The sequence below is a fragment of the Rhincodon typus genome, chromosome 26 (genome assembly GCF_021869965.1).
Source record: "Rhincodon typus isolate 14 chromosome 26, sRhiTyp1.1, whole genome shotgun sequence".
Classification (NCBI taxonomy): domain Eukaryota; kingdom Metazoa; phylum Chordata; class Chondrichthyes; order Orectolobiformes; family Rhincodontidae; genus Rhincodon; species Rhincodon typus.
The window spans coordinates 6,636,285-6,654,464 of NC_063357.1; the positions used below are offsets into that span (position 1 = coordinate 6,636,285).

Genomic DNA, 18,180 nt, shown 5'->3' on the forward strand with positions numbered 1-18,180 from the left:
TCCCACTCTCTCCCTATTTATTTCAGAACCCCCTTCCCCTCCCCCTTTTCTGATGAAGGGTCTAGGCCCGAAATGTCAGCCTTTCTGCTCCTATGATGCTGCTTGGCCTGCTGTGTTCATCCAGCCCTGCACTTTGTTGTCTTGGATTCTCCAGCATCTGCAGTTCCTACTATCTCTGGTTATGTTGTGTGTTCAGTTTAGGAAGTGACTGACCTTTTCTTAACAGAGAATTAACTAGAAAGCATTTCCTGCACCCCCAACACGTTATTTCACAACATCCATTTCATGTTGCCAGTTTGTTGCCTGGGCTGCAGAGTTTCAGTTATGAAGAGGGATTGGGTAGATTGGGATTGCGTTCCTTGGGGCAAAGGAAATTAACAGGGGACATGATTGAGGTAAATAAAATTATGAGGGGCATATATAGTCTGGACAGGAAGAAACTTTTCTCCTTGATGGAGGAATCAATAACTGGCGCACAGATTTAAGGGAAGGGGCAGGAGGTTTAGAGGAGATGTGAGGAAAAGTTTTTTTCACTCAGACGCTGGTGGGAATCTGGAACTCACTGCCTGTTGGGGTGGGAGAGGCAGAAACGCTCATAACCTTTAAGAAGGATTTAGATGGGCACTTGCAATGCCAAGGCTAGAAAACGGGATTAGAATATGTCGATGTTTGTTTTTGAACAGCATGAATGCAATGGGCTGAAAAGTATTTTTCTGCGCTGTAGATCTCTATGACCGTATGTAAATTCACTACGATAGAAGGCATCCTAGAAGCTGAAGGCACTGAAAAACTGAAGCGGAACATGCTTAATCAACTGTCTCAGAGATGCTCCGCAGACAGAGAGGATCAGTGATTTTTACTGACAGTCTTATCGTTTGGATGTGTAGTTGTTTAGGACACCTTGGGGATGTCAAAGAAGCCGTATGTATGAAAATTGTGGGTTTAAGTTTCATTCCAGACGCTTCAGTACAGTAATCCAGTGCAGTACTGAGGGAATGCTGTGCTGTCTGAGGTGGACACCTTTTGGATGAGACAATAAACTGAGGCTCCATGGCTATTATTTGAAGCAGAGCAGGACCATTCTCCCTGGTGTCCTGTCAAATATTCGTCCTTCAATAATGACCCACTGGAGTAGACCATCGGGTCATTTATTCTCAATGGAGTGCACGGGAGCTTGCTGTGGGCAAACTGGCCGTTGTGCTCTCTGTATCTCAACAGTCAGTACACTGCAAAAATACTTCACAGGTTGTAAAGCACTCTGCATTGTCCCGAGATTATGAAAGGTGATACAAGTGCAAGATTAAACACTCCTTTTGCCTCTTTGTGGATTTTAGCTGCCCTCACTATAATTTTCCAAAGTTCTATTGATTTGGGAACCATTCGTTTAGCTTGGAAATTGCCTGTGTTGCACCGCTGTTTAAGATCGGTGACAGATGGAGACCAGGAAATTATAGATCAGTTAGACAAACATCTGTTGTCAGCATTTTACTACAGTCTATAAGGAAGGATAGGGCGACTGAACACCTCAGCATTATTCTGCTGCTCGGGGAGAACCAGCATGGACTCGTATGGGGTGACCATTCCTGATGGTTTTTTTTTGAAAATTCGTTCATGGATGTGAGCGTTGTGGTCAAGGCCAGCATTTATCACCGATCCAAAGTTGCCCTTGAGAAGATGCTGAGTCACCTTCTTGAGCTGCTGAAGTCTATGTGGCGTAGGGATATCCACAAAGCCATCAGGGAGGGAGTTTTAGGATTTTGAACGAATGTCACTGAAGGAGCGGCCATGCATTTGCAAGGCAGAATGCTGAGTGGCTTTGATGGAAACATGCTGATACTGGTGTTCTTATGTTTAAACTGCCCTTGTCCTTTTAGGTGTTAGAAGGTTGAACGTTTAGAAGGTCCTATCTGAAGATGGCAGTGCATCTTGTAGATGGCAAACACTGCTGCAACAGGACGTCAGTGGTCGAGGGAGTGGATGTGGTGCCCTACCAGTGCCTGCTTTGTTCTGGATCGACCCCTGATTTTTATTCAGTCATTCCTGGCTCTAGATCAGCCCATAAGAGGAGACATCCTCTCCACATCTACTCTGTCAAGAACCACCCCACCTCCCCCACCCCGACCCTGACCCCGACCCCATGCCTCAGGATCCCAAGCGTTTCAAAGTTGGAAGTGTGGAACTTTCACAAACTGCTGGCTCAATCAATCATTTTTTAATTTGAGGTGGATAGATTTATAAAAGGATTTTGATACAAGGTGAATCCAGGGAGCTAAGACACAGATCAGCAACAACCTCTTGTTGAATGGTGGAATGGTTTTGAGGGGCTGAATGGCCGCCTCCTCCTTATGTCAGGGCCTTGATGAACAGCCAAATGATTTTTATTTTCTCTACCTGGGCCTCCCACCTCCAAATAAGTCAAAGGTAATAGCAATGCTCAGTATGTCCTGTGGCTTCTTCCTCCTGCCAATACGGTAGTGAGATGAGCTGTCAACAATCTCATCAATGTCCCCTTGGGTGCTTACAAATTGACTGAGCTGTGTCTTTTTTTTAAACAACTTACTTAGAAGGAACCGGCTTAATAGCGGTTTCCTCCACTCTGACAATTTTGAGGTCAATTAGCACTAGAAAATGAAACAAACTCCTGTTAGGAGCCATCAGTCAAGTGAACGCATCATCGGGAAAGAAAGTTCGCCTGCACTTCAAGGGAATTGAGTAGAAAGGTCTTCAGACAAAAAAAAAAATCAATGTTAACTCTGGATATTCAGCTTCTTGAGTCTGAAACATAAGAGGGAGAAGTGGAGAAGACAGATGACTGATCTGATGAAGGAATGATGCTTTGATACAGTGAACCAGAATACAGGGGAGGGGTCCACTCCAGCTCCTAATGCCAACTTTCATTTCGGCCTCAACAGAAGCCAAGACACAATGAAAGCCCACTCACGTGGAATCCAAACAGAAGACAGAACCCAGTCAGATCATTTACATTGACATAAGAGAGCTGCCTAACACCGTCAACATGGAGGAGGTCACAAACTTCAAAGTACAGCTGGAAATGTTCTGTGTCTTGTAAAACACAGTCAATGCTGATGACAGAGATAGTACAGAGTGTGCAGCAGTCTTCCAGTAACACAATTGCCTGTCTGAAAAACATCTGGACCATCTGGACAACAAAGGCACCTACGTCAGACTCCTGCTCATTGACTACAGCTCTGCCTTCAACACTATTATTCCCTCCAGACTGATCTCAAAACTGCATGACCTTGGCCTCGGTTCCGCCTTCTACAACTGGATCCTCAGCTTTCTGACCCACAGGCCACAATCAGTAAGGACAGATAACTGCATCTCCTCCACAATAACACTCAAAACTGGAGCCCCCCAAGGATGCATCCTCAGCCCCCTACTATACTCCCTGTATACCTACAACTGTGTTGCCAAATTCCGAATGAACGCCATCTACAAGTTTGTTGACAACACCACCGTACTGGGACGGATATCTAACGAGTCAAAATGCAGAAGGGAGAGAGAGGGCTTGGTGACGTGGTGCAATGAAAACAATCTGTCTTTCAAAGTCAGCAAAACTAAAGAACTGATTGTTGACTTCAGAAAAAATGGAGGAGAACAAGCTCCTGTCTACATCAACAGAACTGAGGTTGAGAGAGTGAAGAACATCAAGTTCCTTGGAGTGACGATAGCCGACGACCCGTCCTGGGCTTCCCATGTAAATGTGACAGTCAAGAAGGCACAACAATGCCTCTTCTTCCTCAGGCGGCTCAGGAAATTTGGCATGTCCATACGGCCCCTCACCAACTTCTACAGGAGCACCATTGAAAGTTTACTGCCTGGGTGCATTAACAGCCTGGTACGGCAAATGGTCTGCCCAGGACCATAAGAAACTACAGAAGGTGGCGTGCACAGTCTAGACCATCACAGAAGCCAACCTTCCATCCACAGACTCTATTTACACGGCTCGCTGCCACGGAAAGGCAACCAACATCATCAAAGACCCATCGCACCCTGGTAATGATTTCCTACAACCTCTTCCATCAGGCAGAAGATACAGAAGCCTGAACACTGCACCAGCAGGTTCAGAAACAGCATCTTTCCGGCCATTATCAGACTGCTGAATGGACTCTAGCCTCAAATAATGTAACCAGTATGCCTCTAAGTCTTTTTGATCTGCACATCCTTTACTTGCTGTGATCTGCCTGTACCGCTCATAAACAAAGCTTTTCACTGTATTTTGGTACACATGATAATAAAATGAAAATCAAAAAAATCTTATACCAACACAGCAGGAAGGAAATTCAGCAGATTAAGGGTCCTCCAGATGAGGTATTGGCCCAATAACAACATCTGACAAGGACGAGACTTTTGTGAAGGATATCTTATACAAGTCAATCCGGCAGAGGTACGGTCACAGATCAAACCAGAGTAGACAGTTCTGAAAGAAGTGTTTTACCATCCTTTCAAGTTTGAAGAGAATGAATTCTGAAAGTGGTGTAAAATGTCCAGACCATCTGTATTTGTGAAGTCAGAGACTTACGGGAGATGGGGTAACGTTTTGTGGAATATACGAGATGCATATAGTAATATTTATGTTTGTTCACAGGGTACATATGGGGCAAGAGATTTTGGACAAGGTAATGGCTCTGAAGAGGTTAATATCCACATTACGTTGACTATATCCATTTTACTGATGTCACACACAGCTTCTGCCTGGGAACAAGGACTATTCTAGCTTTCAGAGGGAACTGATGTCCCATCTCCCTAAGGTCTTCATAATCATGCCAGTTCAAATGCAGTTTAACGTATTACTACTGTGTAATAAACCTCCTTGTTGCCTAAGAATATTGCCTCCTGTTGGTATTCGACAGTGGTGCATTCTCAGCCCCACTAATCACTGGATAGACCCAGGAAGATGCAGACATAATGGAGGATTGTTAGCAGCGAACTACCTTAAACAACATTCACTGTTAATCACATACTGACAGAGTTGGCAAATACCACAAAGTACCACAGTAACGTCACTCAACTCATAAACCAGAGGCCCAGGCTAATGCCTTTGGAGACACAAGTTCGAATCCCACCAAAGCAGCTGGTGGACTTCAAATTCAATCAATAAGAATTCTGGAAGTGAAAGATAGTCTCAGCAATGGTGACCATCATATCATTGAAATAACTCCACAGAGGCTGGTATCCCATCACCAAGTCATCCTTTATTTACACGTGCAGAGTTCCTGACACTAATCCACCACCTTCAGAGCCAGTTCTCAGCGTGAGCAGAACCTCTGACACTCCTGTTCATATCTGTCAGCCAGGGCTCCCTGATTGGTCCAGATTAACAGGCCCAATCAGGGAACGCACATTCTATGAGGTCCACCTAGCTGACCTCATTACAATCACTACAATCATGACTGTTGTAAAAACTCTTCTGGGTTCACTTTGTCCTTTAGGGAAGGAAGTATGTCATCCTTAACTGATCTGGCCTACATGTGACTCCAGACCCACAGTAATGTGATTGACTTAAGTGCCCTCTGAAATAGTCAAACAAGCTACTTAGTTCAAGGGCAGTTAGGGATGGGCAACTAATGCCCATTAAAAAAACTTCCAGCAGCGCCGACATCCCAAGGAAGAATATCTATAAAAGAAGAAAACGTAAAACTCGCTACCACAAGAAGTAGCTGAGATGAATAAAATTAACCACGTTTACCTCAATAAGCATGAGGGAGACAAGAATGGAAGAATATGTGGTAGAATGAGGGTAAGAAACATGAGAAGAGACTCAAAGTGAACCATGAATACCAGTATGAATCTACTGGGCCGAATGTTCTGTTTCCATGTTGCTTATTTTTCTAGTTTGTTCTTTGTTGCTCAGTTTACTCTCCCCAACCAGGGATAAGATATTCTGTGGCTACCTACTATGACTGGAGAGGAGTCTTCCTCAGGTGCTAGCCAATGCTTACCTCTCAAATATGCACCTAACAAATAAACCAAGCATTTATCACCTAATTGATTGTGGGTGCTTGCCCATGTTTCCTATGTTATAAGAAGGACTACATTCCAAACAAGATAGCGGCTGAGTAGCGGGCTGTATGCAGGCTCCTGAGCCTGGGGCTTGTCCATTTCCATCCGCTGCCTTTCTTCTTTTCTCTTTTAACTTCTGCTGTTTCTCTTCCATTATTTTTCTTTCTTCTTTTCTTTAAAGCCTTTTGGGACAGGTTACTCGGCAGCATCGGCACAGCAGTGAGAGTGGGCCGTGCGTGGAATGGCAGCAGGCTCCTGGTGGTCTGAGACTGCGGTAAGGACGTCCCCTGGTGTTCAGGACTGGCAGTGGCGGTGGCAAAGCTCCTCCAGTGATGGGAGGCACAAATGCTGCTTCTCCCAGCAATTGATGTGAGACTCGCAGGCTGACCGACACTTCAGGCCAGGGTGCCTGCATCACTGGTTCTAAACACCTCGGTGCAGAGAAGACTTAGACTTTGAGATCTGGATGTTTTATTATCTTTATTTTTGTTTTCTTTTATTTCTGCTGGTTTTTTTTTGAGATTTCTAACCAAGATGGCACCAAAGAATGGTGACTATGTTCACTTTTCACTGGACTCATGTATTCCTATATTTGAGCACACATAACAATAAACTCTCATTCTGATTTCAAAAGTTACTTTTTTTTATTCATTAACGAGATGAGGGGCGTCACTGGCTAGGCAGCATTTATTGCCCATCCCTAATGGCCCAGAGGGCAGTTCACAGTCAACCCCATTGCTGTGGGTCTGGAGTCACATGTAGGCCAGACCAGGTAAGGATGGCAGTTTCCTTCCCTAAAGAATATTAGCAAACCAGATGGGTTTTTCCTGACAATCAACAATGGATTCATGGTCATCATTAGATTATTAATTCCAGATATTTACTGAATTCAAATTCAACCATCTGCCATGGTGGGATTTGAACCTGGGTCTCCAGAATGTTATCCAGGTCTCTGGATTAACATTCCAGTGATAATACCACTAGGCCATTGCCTCCCCTTCAGTGATCATGAAGCTTTCAGGACATCCTGAGGTTGTGACAGACACTGTGTAAAATGCAGATTACTCTGTCTCATCCTTGTTTCGTGTCTTGGTTGGGTTGAACAGGACATGCATGTGTGGGCAATAGAAGGAAGGCAAGCAGTAACAGTGAAAGAGACAATATTGAGGCACTGAGTGTAGAATGTGAAAGGCAGAAAGCATGAGTGCTGGAGATGGAAAGGGACAGCCTTAACAGCACAAAATATTCCCTAAACACATCATGTCCATGTTTAAACAGCATCGTAACAGGTTATAGGCTTGTACTTAAAAAGCCTATTAACAGGTTATAGTTACATGTTTAAATAGCCCATTTACAGGTTATGTCTCTGCACTAAAATTCACATTAGCAGGTTAATAGAATAGATCTAAATCCCAGTTAATGAGTATATGAATGGTATACGAGAATCAATATCCTGTCAATGGTGTATTTAAACACATGGCTACAACTTGCTAACAGGCTATTAATACACCTGGCATGTACGAACACATCATAAAGTTAATGTAATCATCCCAATCAAATCTTTGGCTGTCAGATTGTCAACAGTTATAACCCAGTCACTATTTCATTGTAGGATTCGAGAACCAGCTAAGGACTGATGCCTCTGTGCCAGGACCTTCTTGCTGCCATGTGTGTCTCGTGATGCCTCTCTATTGTAACTATCCTTGTCACACTGGATGGGAAACTGATGAAGGGAGATACCTTATTTCGATTAAGTTTCTTTCGACTGATCGCTGAATCACAGGGCAGGGTTTGTCAGAAGGCGGGATTTTCTGTCGTATGTCCTGAAGACATTGTGGTGGAGTGCAGCAGCCCCTGCAGCTATTTAACCCTGCAGGCAGTACTGAATGGTCAGCGACAGTCCTTCCTCAGAGAGCTCCTGGTGCAGTAGAGCCCTGGCCAGAGCTAGCACCCCCAGCACTCCGCAGATTCCACACCCCAGAAGCTGGGAAACAGGTAACTGTGGGGGTTGTTGCCTGGGAGTAGGGGGCAGGACAGGTGGGCGGAAGAGCTGTTGGAGAATTCAGGTTGTAGCAGACCTGGGACAGCAGTGGAGCAGTGGTTTTGACACTTGAGGAATTTGCAGATAGTGAGTCAGCGAGGACTGAGTGCACACACTATCTATTCTGTATCGCTTTATATCCCAAACCAATGGGGAGCCATACTTTCCTGATCTCTCTCATCAGCATCAACATTTTCTTTGCTTTATGCTTTTATGCATATGGCTTGGGTCTGCATTTGCTGCTCGTCCCTAGTTGTTCTTGAACTGAGGAGTCTGCTCGGTCATTTCAGAGGGCAATTATAAAACAACCACACCGCTGTGGTTCTTGGAGTCATAGGTAGCCAGACTAAGCAAGGAGAGTAGATTTCCTTCCCTTAAGGACAGCAGTGAACCAGTACAAAGTCTTTGTGCTCAACGTGACAGAGACTAGCTTTAATATTTACATTCCAGATTTTTGTGAATTAAATTTAAATGGATCCTTGTCACCAGAGCATTAGCCTGGGCTCTGAATTCTGCTGCATTATCACGATGACCCAATCTCTCCCTTAATCCAGAATAGGGACATCTCTTTAACCATACCGCAGTATTCAACCCTACTTGCAGATTTCTCACATTTTTTGGAACACTTTTCCACAAGAACCAGCTGGAGTAAGGGTTACATTATATTTTTGCAACATTTGAAGGCAGCAGGCAGCCTGGCAAGTTTTAACGAAAAGAAACAGAAGTGCACAGATGAATTGGAAGGATTTGTGCATTCAAAAAGACATCGCTTGCATTGTGTTGGAAAACCCTTTTAATCTCCTGTCAGTTTGAGAGGTAGCAGGCTTGAAGGTAAATGGGAGATGTCTTCTTTAAGAAGAGAATGCAGACAGGAGGAAAGGGTAGTTGTGTTTTTCGAAACAGGCGGCTATATAATAGAGGATGTAGGGGAGAGTTACTTTTGCAATTTAAACAGGTGACTCACTGAGTGGGATAGTGTGGCATGCTCTTTGTTCTGTACCTTTTAATATAAATGTGTGAGTGATCTAAGCAACTCCAGTCATGCCTAATGCTCTATATTTCACCTCAGTGAAACATTCTGACTCCTTTTCCAAGTGCACATGTGATTTCTTCGAAAATGCAGCCCCTTTAGATACTTTTTGTGGTCATACATGAGGTAATTAACAGGGTTTGATTTGCCTGCAGCCTGCATGGGGATTTACAGTTTGCTGTACATCTGTACAGCTTACAGCAAACATGGGCCAACCGTTACAGGGATCAACTTATAATTAAAATGAAACTTCTCCTCCCAGTACGAACTTGATGCAACTTCAGAGAGACTGAAGAGATGTATTTGCAAAAGACATCTAACTGATTCCGATCCTGAGGGGATGTGAGCATTATAACCGCATGTTACCTTCTCATCCAGGAAACACACAGATGTGATGATTTGGCCTCAGTTTAAAACATTAAGCAACTGAATGACACTGGTTAACCTGAGAATCTGCAACATGGTCCCTAGTTAAAAGAATCAACAGGTTCTAAATTGAGACAAGGAAAGAGAAATCTGAACACACTCCTGCAGTTTAGGCTGGAGTCTCACAATTGGAAACTATTAGGAAAAATAACAAGGGTTTGTATTGATACACTGCCTTTCAAGTTTTAGTAACATTGCAAATGGCCAACCCATCATTTTTTGGGAAGTGTAGCCATTTATAGGAACCTAGGAACAGGAGTAGGCCATTCCGCCGCTCAAACCTGTTCTGCCATTCAATGAGATCATGGCTGATCTGTGGCCTAACTTCATACACCTGCCTTTGGCACATATCCCTTAATAATTTTGCTTAACAATAAACATACAAATCTCAGATTTAAAATAAACAACTAATCCAGCATCACTTTCATTTGCAGAAGAGAAGTGCTTCCTAACATCTCTCCTGAACGGTCTGGCCCTAATCCTCAGACTCTGGCCTAGTTATAAACATTTATGCTGTGTAGCTGAGAACAGCAGCTAATCAGGGGCTGGCACGGTTCCACAATGAGCCAATGAGGTTAGCAGCTGGTTGGTCAGTGACTTATGATGCTGGTTGAGTGAGCCACATTGGTCAGGGCCCTTTGTTCTTTCTCCAGTAGTGCCACCCGAACAGGCTGGAAAGGCCTCAGGTAAACCTCCCATCTGAGAAACGGGTGAGTTGTTATACCAAGGCTCCGACCAGACGTTATTTTCTTCCCCCATGGAGGTTGTACGGCTGGCTCGTTGTGCGTTTACTGATTCATTTGCAAATTCTTTCATATTCGAAAGCGGTCTTGCTGCATGCCCAGCTGTGAAATTTACTGAGGCCTCTAAAGCAAGTGAGCGGGGTGTAATAGCCACAGCATTGCAGCTTCATGCATAACCTTCCTCCTCAACGGAAGGATTGAGGATTAAAGCTGAAGTTTCTGAGGATCCTAACTGTGGAAATAGTGGGATTAAAACTGGCAATATTATTCATTTCCACTGGAAAACCACCGACTCACTGCAGGTGCTGCCTGTGTGTTCACACACTAAGTTTGATGTTTCTATTGGCTTTGTTCATTTAACAGCAGGTTAACAAGCTACACAGACATCATAAGCCTGGTATGAAAGGAGCAGCTTTATTAGATGAGTGACTCAGGAAGTTGGTTATGAACAGTGCTTGAATTGTTAACTTTTTCTGCTAAGCAAGAGGCTGCGATGATTGCAAAAACTGGCCACAGCATCTCAGGTGAATGACTGAACAACTGGCTGATTCCTGCTTTGCAGACAGGTTGGTTTTGTGTTAGCTGGCCAGAGATTTCCACATTAAAATTTCCGATCTACAAAGCCCTGCATTTATATCATAGCTTTCAGGACCTCAGGACATCCCACAGTGCTGTACAGCCAAAGGAAGGCACAGACTGTTGCAATATTGATACTTTTTTCATATTCATTCATGGGATGAGGCTGTCGTTGACTGGGCCAGCATTTATTTCTCATCCCTAAATGTCCAGAGGGCAGTTAAGAATCAACCACATTGCTGTGGGTCTGGAGACAAATAGGCCAAACCAGGTAAGGATGGCAGTTTCCTTCCCTAAAGGACATTTCAGGTTTTTTCTGATAATCGATTTGTGGATAATGGATTTGAGGCCATTGACTCCATTTTTATTGAAGTCAAATTCCACCATCTACCATGGCAGGATGTGAACCTGGATCCCCAGAACATTAGAGATAACAAGGTGTAGAGCTGGATGAACACAGCAGGCCAAGCAGCATCAGAGGAGCAGGAAAGCATCAGAAAGCAGGAAAAAATTTTTTCTGAAGAAGGGTCTAGGCCCGAAACGTCAGCTTTCCTGCTCCTCGGCCTGCTGTGTTCATCCAGCTCTGCACCTTGTTATCTTACCAGAACATGGGTGACCTGGGTTTGAATATTAACAGTGCAGCGATAATGCCACTAGGCCATTGCCTCCCCAAGGCACATCTGCCACAAGGATGGGACAACACAGACTGATCTAGCCAGTGATGCTCACATCTCCATGAACAAATAATGGAAAGATATAACAATTTGCATATAGTGCGTAACCATTACATTTCAGACATGATATGCCAATGTTTCTGTCATTACAGTACAAAAGAAAAAGTTAAGCTGACTACATCTTGCTGGTTGAAGGTGCCAGCTGAGATGTAAGTGGTGGCAGACTCTTGTCTGGGAGTTCTTTTCAGTTAAAGGTGCCTGTCCAGGAACATGATAACAAAATCTAAGCTCACACTCGAATGCAGTGCTGAGGGAGAGAGTCCTGTATTGTCAGTTTGCTGAAAATGGAATTTTGGGATTTATTGCTAAAGGATTGGAGTTTAAAAGTAGGAGAGAAGAATTGCTGCAACTGTCCAAGGCATATTGAGACTGCACCTGGAGTATTATGTACAGTTTTGTTCCCCTTTAAGGGAACTCTCAGTTTGTGTATTGGAGGCAGATCAGAGGAGATTCACTACATTGATTCCAGAGGTAAAGGGAGTTGTCAAATGAAAGGAGATGAGCAGTTTAAGCCCATACTTTTTATCGTGGGGAATCTAGAATGACAGGTCATAGTTTTAAGATAAATGGTGGCAGATTTAAAACAGAGATGAAGAGAAATTATTTCTCTCAAAGGGTTGCAATTCATTACCCTAGAAAGCAGTGGATGAGGAGATAGACAGATTCTTAATTAGTAAGGGGTTGAAGGGTTATGGCGAGCGGGCAGGAAAGTGGTGTTGAGGCCGAGATGAGATCAGCCATGATCGTGTTAAATGGCGGAGCAGACTTGAGGGGCTGAATGGCCTACTCCTGCTTCTAGTTCATATGTCCCACCTTTTGACAAGCCAGTAAAATATCGAGACCATTTCTACTGTCTCGGTTTGAAGATGTTTCCATGGTAATAACATAATAAAGCACAAATATCATGTATCGCAAATGGACATGAACTCACCCTCAATTTTCAGTTTCTGTTGTTTTCCTCAGCAAATTTCTTTTTCTCTCTTCCTCCCTTACAGTTTTATCTCTCTCTCACCTTCTCCCAGTGTGTCTCTCTCTCTCTGGCTCTTGATCTCTCTCCTATTGGGTTTTTTTCTCCCTCTTCCAGTTTGATTACTTCACTCCCTCTTCCTTTCCCATTCTGTATAAATGTCTTTCACTCTGAGTATGTGGGTCTGTGTCTCTCACCCCCAGTGTGAGTGTGTCTCTCTCTCTCTCTTCTCACTCACACTCCCAGTTTGTATTTGTGTCTCTCTCACTCACTCCCAGTTTATATTAATGTCTCTTTCTCTCTCTCTCTCAAATTCCTAGTTTATGTGCGTGTGAGCCTCTCTCACTCCTAGTGTGTGTCTCTCTCTCGTTCTCTCACTCTGTGAGTGTGTGTGCATGTGGGTGTGTGTGTGTGTGAGTCTCTCTCTCGCTCTTTTACTCCCAGTCTGTGTGTCTCTCTCTCACTCTCTCACTCCATATGCGTGTGCATGTGTGTGGGTGTGTCTCTCTCGTGCTCTCTCACTCCCTGCGTGTGTGTGTGTCTCTCTCTCTCACTCTGTGAGTGTATGTGCATGCGCATGTGCGTGTATGTGAGGGTCTCTCTCTCGCTCTTTCACTCCCAGTGTGTATGTCTCTCTCTCTCACTCCCTGTGGGAGTTGTATGTGTGTGTATGTGTGTGTCTCTCTCTCTCTCTCTCCCTGTGGGGGTGGGGGGTGGTGTGTGTATGTATGTGTGTGTCTCTCTCTCTCACTCCCTATGGGGGTGGGGTGTGTGTGTGCGTGTGTCTCTCTCTCTCTCACTCCCTGTGGGAGTTGTGTGTGTGTGTGTGTGTGTGTGTGTGTGTGTGTGTGTGTGTGTGTGTGTGTGTGTGTGTGTGTGTGTGTGTGTGTGTGTGTGTGTGTGTGTGTGTGTGTGTGTGTGTGTGTGTGTGTGTGTGTGTGTGTGTGTGTGTGTGTGTCTCTCACATACCCAGTTTGTGTACTTCTCTTTCACCCCCACCTGCCCAGTTCAGAACTGACCTCGTGTATTTTCTTGACCTTGATCCTATTATCCTCAGAACTGTCGTGCTGTGTTTCTGAATAATGAGCAGCTCTCAGGCACAGCAGTTTTGTTACAAACCACAACAATCAGAATGCTGTGCAAACACAAACTGTGCATACAGGGACGGTTTGTCAGCAAGCGACACCCGCCTGGGGAGGAACTCCTGAGCACAGCCACGGGGCTGGGAGTCTACCTTGGCCTAAACTGAGGTTGGTACAGCAAAAGTATCTAATTGGACTCTCTCAGAGCAGCGACAGGATAAGGGGTTCAGACCGAGGTGCATCACTCCCAGTACAATTCAAGCGAGTAAGGAATCACAGAAGGCCACATCCCTTACTGCAGGCCAAGGACAGAGGACAAGCCGCCTGTGGAAATGCTTTAGCCATTTGATCCAGAAAGTCCATGGCTCTCTCTCACACGTCGTGCTGGGCAGTGGCCAGAGCACCAATGACTCCTTCTCAAAGAAGCAAGGCAACCAAGCAAGAGATCTACAGCACAGAAAAAGGCCATTCGGCCCACTGTGTCCATGCCAGTCAAAAACAGCCACTTAACCATTCTAATCCCATTCTCAGCACTTGGCCCATAGCCTTGTATGCCTTGGCATCGCAAGTGCACATCTAAATACTTCTTCAATGTTCTGAGGGTTTCTGTCTCTACCACCTCCAACAGGCAGTGAGTTCCAGATTCCCACCAGCCTCTGGGTAAAAAAGGTTTTCCTCACATCTCCTCTAAACCTTAGCTGCCCCTTACCTTAAACCTATTCCCCCCAGTCACTGATCCCTCCATCTTCTTGTTTATCTACGTCCCTCATCATTTTATAAATCTCAATCACGTTCCCTCTTGGTCTCCTCTGCCCCGAGGAAAACAGACCCGGTCTGTCCAAACTCTTTTCATAACTGAAACTCTCCAGCCCAGGTAAATCTCCTGTGCCCCTCCCTAGCACTGTCACATCTCTCCTGGAATGCCGATTCCGGAACTGCAAACAACGCTCTAGTTATGGGCTAACCAATGTTTTATACAGTTCCAGCATAAGCTCCCTGTTCTTAAACTCTATGCCTCAACTACCACAGGCAAGTATACCATATGCCTTTTTAACCCACTATATCTATCTGTCCTGATACCTTAAGGGGCCAGTATATATGGATACCAAGGTTGCTCTGATCATCAGTGCTTCCCAGGGTCCAACCCCTCATCGTGTAACCCCTTGCCTTGTTTGTCCTGCCCAAGTGCATCACCTCATATTTATTTGGATTGTATTCCATTTGCCACTGACCAGCCCATCGATATCTTCCTGTGATCTAAGGCTATCCTCCTCACTATTTACCACCCCAACAATTTCTGTCACATCTGTGAACTTGCCAATCAACTCGAATGTATTCATGTCTAAATTCTTTATATGAACCACAAACAGCAAAGGCTCCAACACTGACCCATGTGGGACCCCACTGGAGACAGACTTCCAGTCAGGAAAAACAACCCTCAACCATCACCCTCTCCTTCCTGCCACTCAGCCAACTGTGGACCCAATTTGCCAAATTTCCATGGAGCCCATGAGCTCTTACCTTTGCTGTCAGTCTCCCATGTGGAACCTTATCTAAAGCCTTGCTGAAGTTGAAGTAGATTTATGTCAAAAGCATTTCCCTCTTCTACACACCTGGTCACCTCTTCGAAAAATTCAATCAAGTTGGTCAGACAGGAGTTCCCCTTAACAAAATTATGCTGACTGTTCTTGATTAATCCCTGCCTCTCCAAGTTAATTCTGTCCCTTAAAATTGATTCCAATAGTTTCCCCACCACTGAGGTTAGACTGACTGGCCTGTAGTTTCCTGGTTTATCTCTTGCTCCCTTCTTGAAAACTGAGGCAAATGGTGGTGTTGCGTGAAAATATTTTGACTTTACGGGACCCAGAAGACAGAACAGGTTGGGACTCTACTCACTGGAATTTAGAAGAATGAGAGGTGATCTCATTGAAACATACAGGATTCTTAAGGGGCTTGACAGGGTAAATGCTGAGAGGATGTTTCCCCCTCATTGGACAGTCTAGGATCAGAGGGCACAGTCTCAGAATAAAGGGGCATCAATTTAAAACTGAGGTGAGGAGGAATGTCTTCTCTGAGGGGTTTGAGAGTCTTTGGAACTCCTTGCCACAGATGGCTGTACGGACAGGTAGATAAACAGGAGGCTAGAAGAATGCAGCAAGCCAGGCAGCGTCTGGAGGAAAGGAGCAGTCAACCCTTCTTCAGGACAGAGGGCCTTCTTTAGGATTGTAGGGACAGAGTCCTTGTGTATATTTAAGGCAGAGATAAGTAGATTCTTCATCAACAGGGGAGTCAAGGGTTACAGGGAAAAGACAGGAAAGGGGCATGAGGAGTGTTGGATCAGCCATAATCCTACAGAATGGTGGAGTAGGCTCAAGGGACTGAATGGCCTCCTGCTGTTCTGGTTTGTTATGGTGTTACAATGCTCCTTCAAACAATATCAGACAAGAGCCAAACAGGACCTATGTGTCATCACAGACAACAAGGTGCAGGGCTGGATGAACACAGCAGGCCAAGGAGCATCATAGGAGCAGAGAGGCTGACGTTTCGGGCCTAGACCACGCCTGGTGGGATCTTACCATGCCCTAACACCACATGCTTCTCCAATAAGCAGTCATCAAAGTCATTCATTGTTCACACCCAAGGCTGCACCTTACTGAGGGGAGTTTCCTTTTCAGGCGAAATGGCCGACTGATCACCCGAAATTCTGAAAGGTGGAGGCAATCATTTGACTTCGGGGGATTGTAATCGCTAAATATACTGCTCCCAAAGCATGTGGCTATATTATTCTTTGTGATGTGCAGCAAGGTACAATATCAGTGCTAGCCTTTCCTTCTGAGTACAATTCAAGCCGTTCAAAGACACAAACCTGTGCCCTAAATCTGACCTGACACAAAGGAAACTTGTAGCTAATGACCAACACCTACAAGAGAAGCTGTGCAGACAATTCAAATGCTACAACCCATTACTTTGAAGGGGGATAGCAGTGTAAAACCATGCATTTCTTTTGAAAAGGCATATTTCTGTGAGATTTTTGACCTTGCCGGTGCACTCTCACTCACCTGTAGGCCGGGACACTGGGGTTCGCGATCATGATGGATTCCAGGTGGAAGCGCCCGTCACCAAGGTAACTGGAAGGAGAAGAGAGAAGACACACGTGCTGCATTAGTGCTGGAGGGTGACTGCACAGACACGCGCATTAATCACTGCTGCTGCCACTGGGGGAAAGTACGTCAAGAGAAGCGCGTCAGCTTCAAAACAAAGCAGCTCCACAGGCCCCGAGCTCAGGCCTCTCTGTCGGGCCCCAGCAGCTGGAGACCAGCTGGATGGTGGCAGTGGTGGTCGTGGTTGGGAGGGGTGGTGTGGGCAAAACTTCACACCTCCCACCAATTAATCCACTATCTTTTCTTCTCACTGCTCTTTTAGTCTACTTAAAGCCAGATCTAATGCGGCAGTCCCCTGGTTTCACTGAGTGGGAGGGCTATCTGGTACTGCAGTGTCAAGCTGCAACAAGCAAAATCTCAAAGGTCAATTCCGGCCTGTCCCGAGTCCATGGATCGCGGGGGTCACTGTGAGAGCAGGACTTCTGTCTTTACACGTTCATGGGATGTGGGTGTCACCAACATTTATTGTCCAATAAATAGCTGCAAGCTATGAGGCACAAAGAGCCACCATGAGGAACGCCAAACAAGTTAGATTAGTTATGCCCCCCCTCCCGACTTACCACATCACTCCTTCCCCTAACTCTACTCCTCACTCGCCTCCCCCTTCCCTCCATACTTCCCTCTGATTCTCACTCAGGAGTTGTGAAAATTTCCAAGTTTAAAATGGGTTCACTGCGGGAAAAAGTCAAAGTGGAGTCATATGTTGGACAGCCCAGGTAAGATTTCATTCCCAAAAATCTTTAGTGAACCAGCTGAGTTTTTAACACAATCAGTAATAGTTTCACAGTCACTATTACTGAGAAGAGCTTGCAATTTCAGCTTTTATTAGTTAATTGAATTTAAATTCCACCAGACACCGTGGTGGGATTTGAACGAGTGTCCCTACAGCATTAGCCACTGGATGACCAATCTAGTGACATTACGGCTATGACAATGCCTTCACCCACTCTGTGTGGGCCATCTGCTTGTAGACAACTCTAAAGTGGGAACAGACGAGGTGTGGGGCCCTACTCCTTCCATCAGAGGAGGGAGTGCCTCTGGAATACACTAACTGCTGGTATGGTCAATGCTGACTCTAAAGGGGCTGGTAAACCAGTTCCTGATCGGAGGAGGGCGAATAGATTAGTGGAAAGCTCTGAGCCAAATGGTGTAAGGCCATGCAATCAGGTCTCAGTCTCCTGAGGAGATGTTGGATTGAATCCCACTCCTGGCACTGCTAACACACATGGACTCAGTGGGTCGTGGGATCTGTTGTAATAACTCGATGTGATCTTGCATACATGTCTAGGAGGAACTGTCCAGGGTTCTGGAGACAGTAGGAACTGCAGATGCTGGAGAATCTGAGATAACAAGGTATAGAGCTGGATGAACACAGCAGGCCAAGCAGCATCAGAGG

The 18,180-nt window shown here is 45.2% G+C and overlaps 1 protein-coding gene across 1 annotated transcript in view; it reads right to left on the reverse strand.

Annotated features, from left to right (window-relative positions):
• dph1 (diphthamide biosynthesis 1) overlaps window positions 1–18,180 on the reverse strand; it is a 281,422-nt gene that overhangs the window by 168,819 nt on the left and 94,423 nt on the right. The window contains exon 4 of the mRNA XM_048612751.1: window positions 16,683–16,751. Coding sequence (XP_048468708.1) covers window positions 16,683–16,751 — 69 coding nt within the window. The remainder of the gene's footprint in view (window positions 1–16,682; window positions 16,752–18,180) is intronic.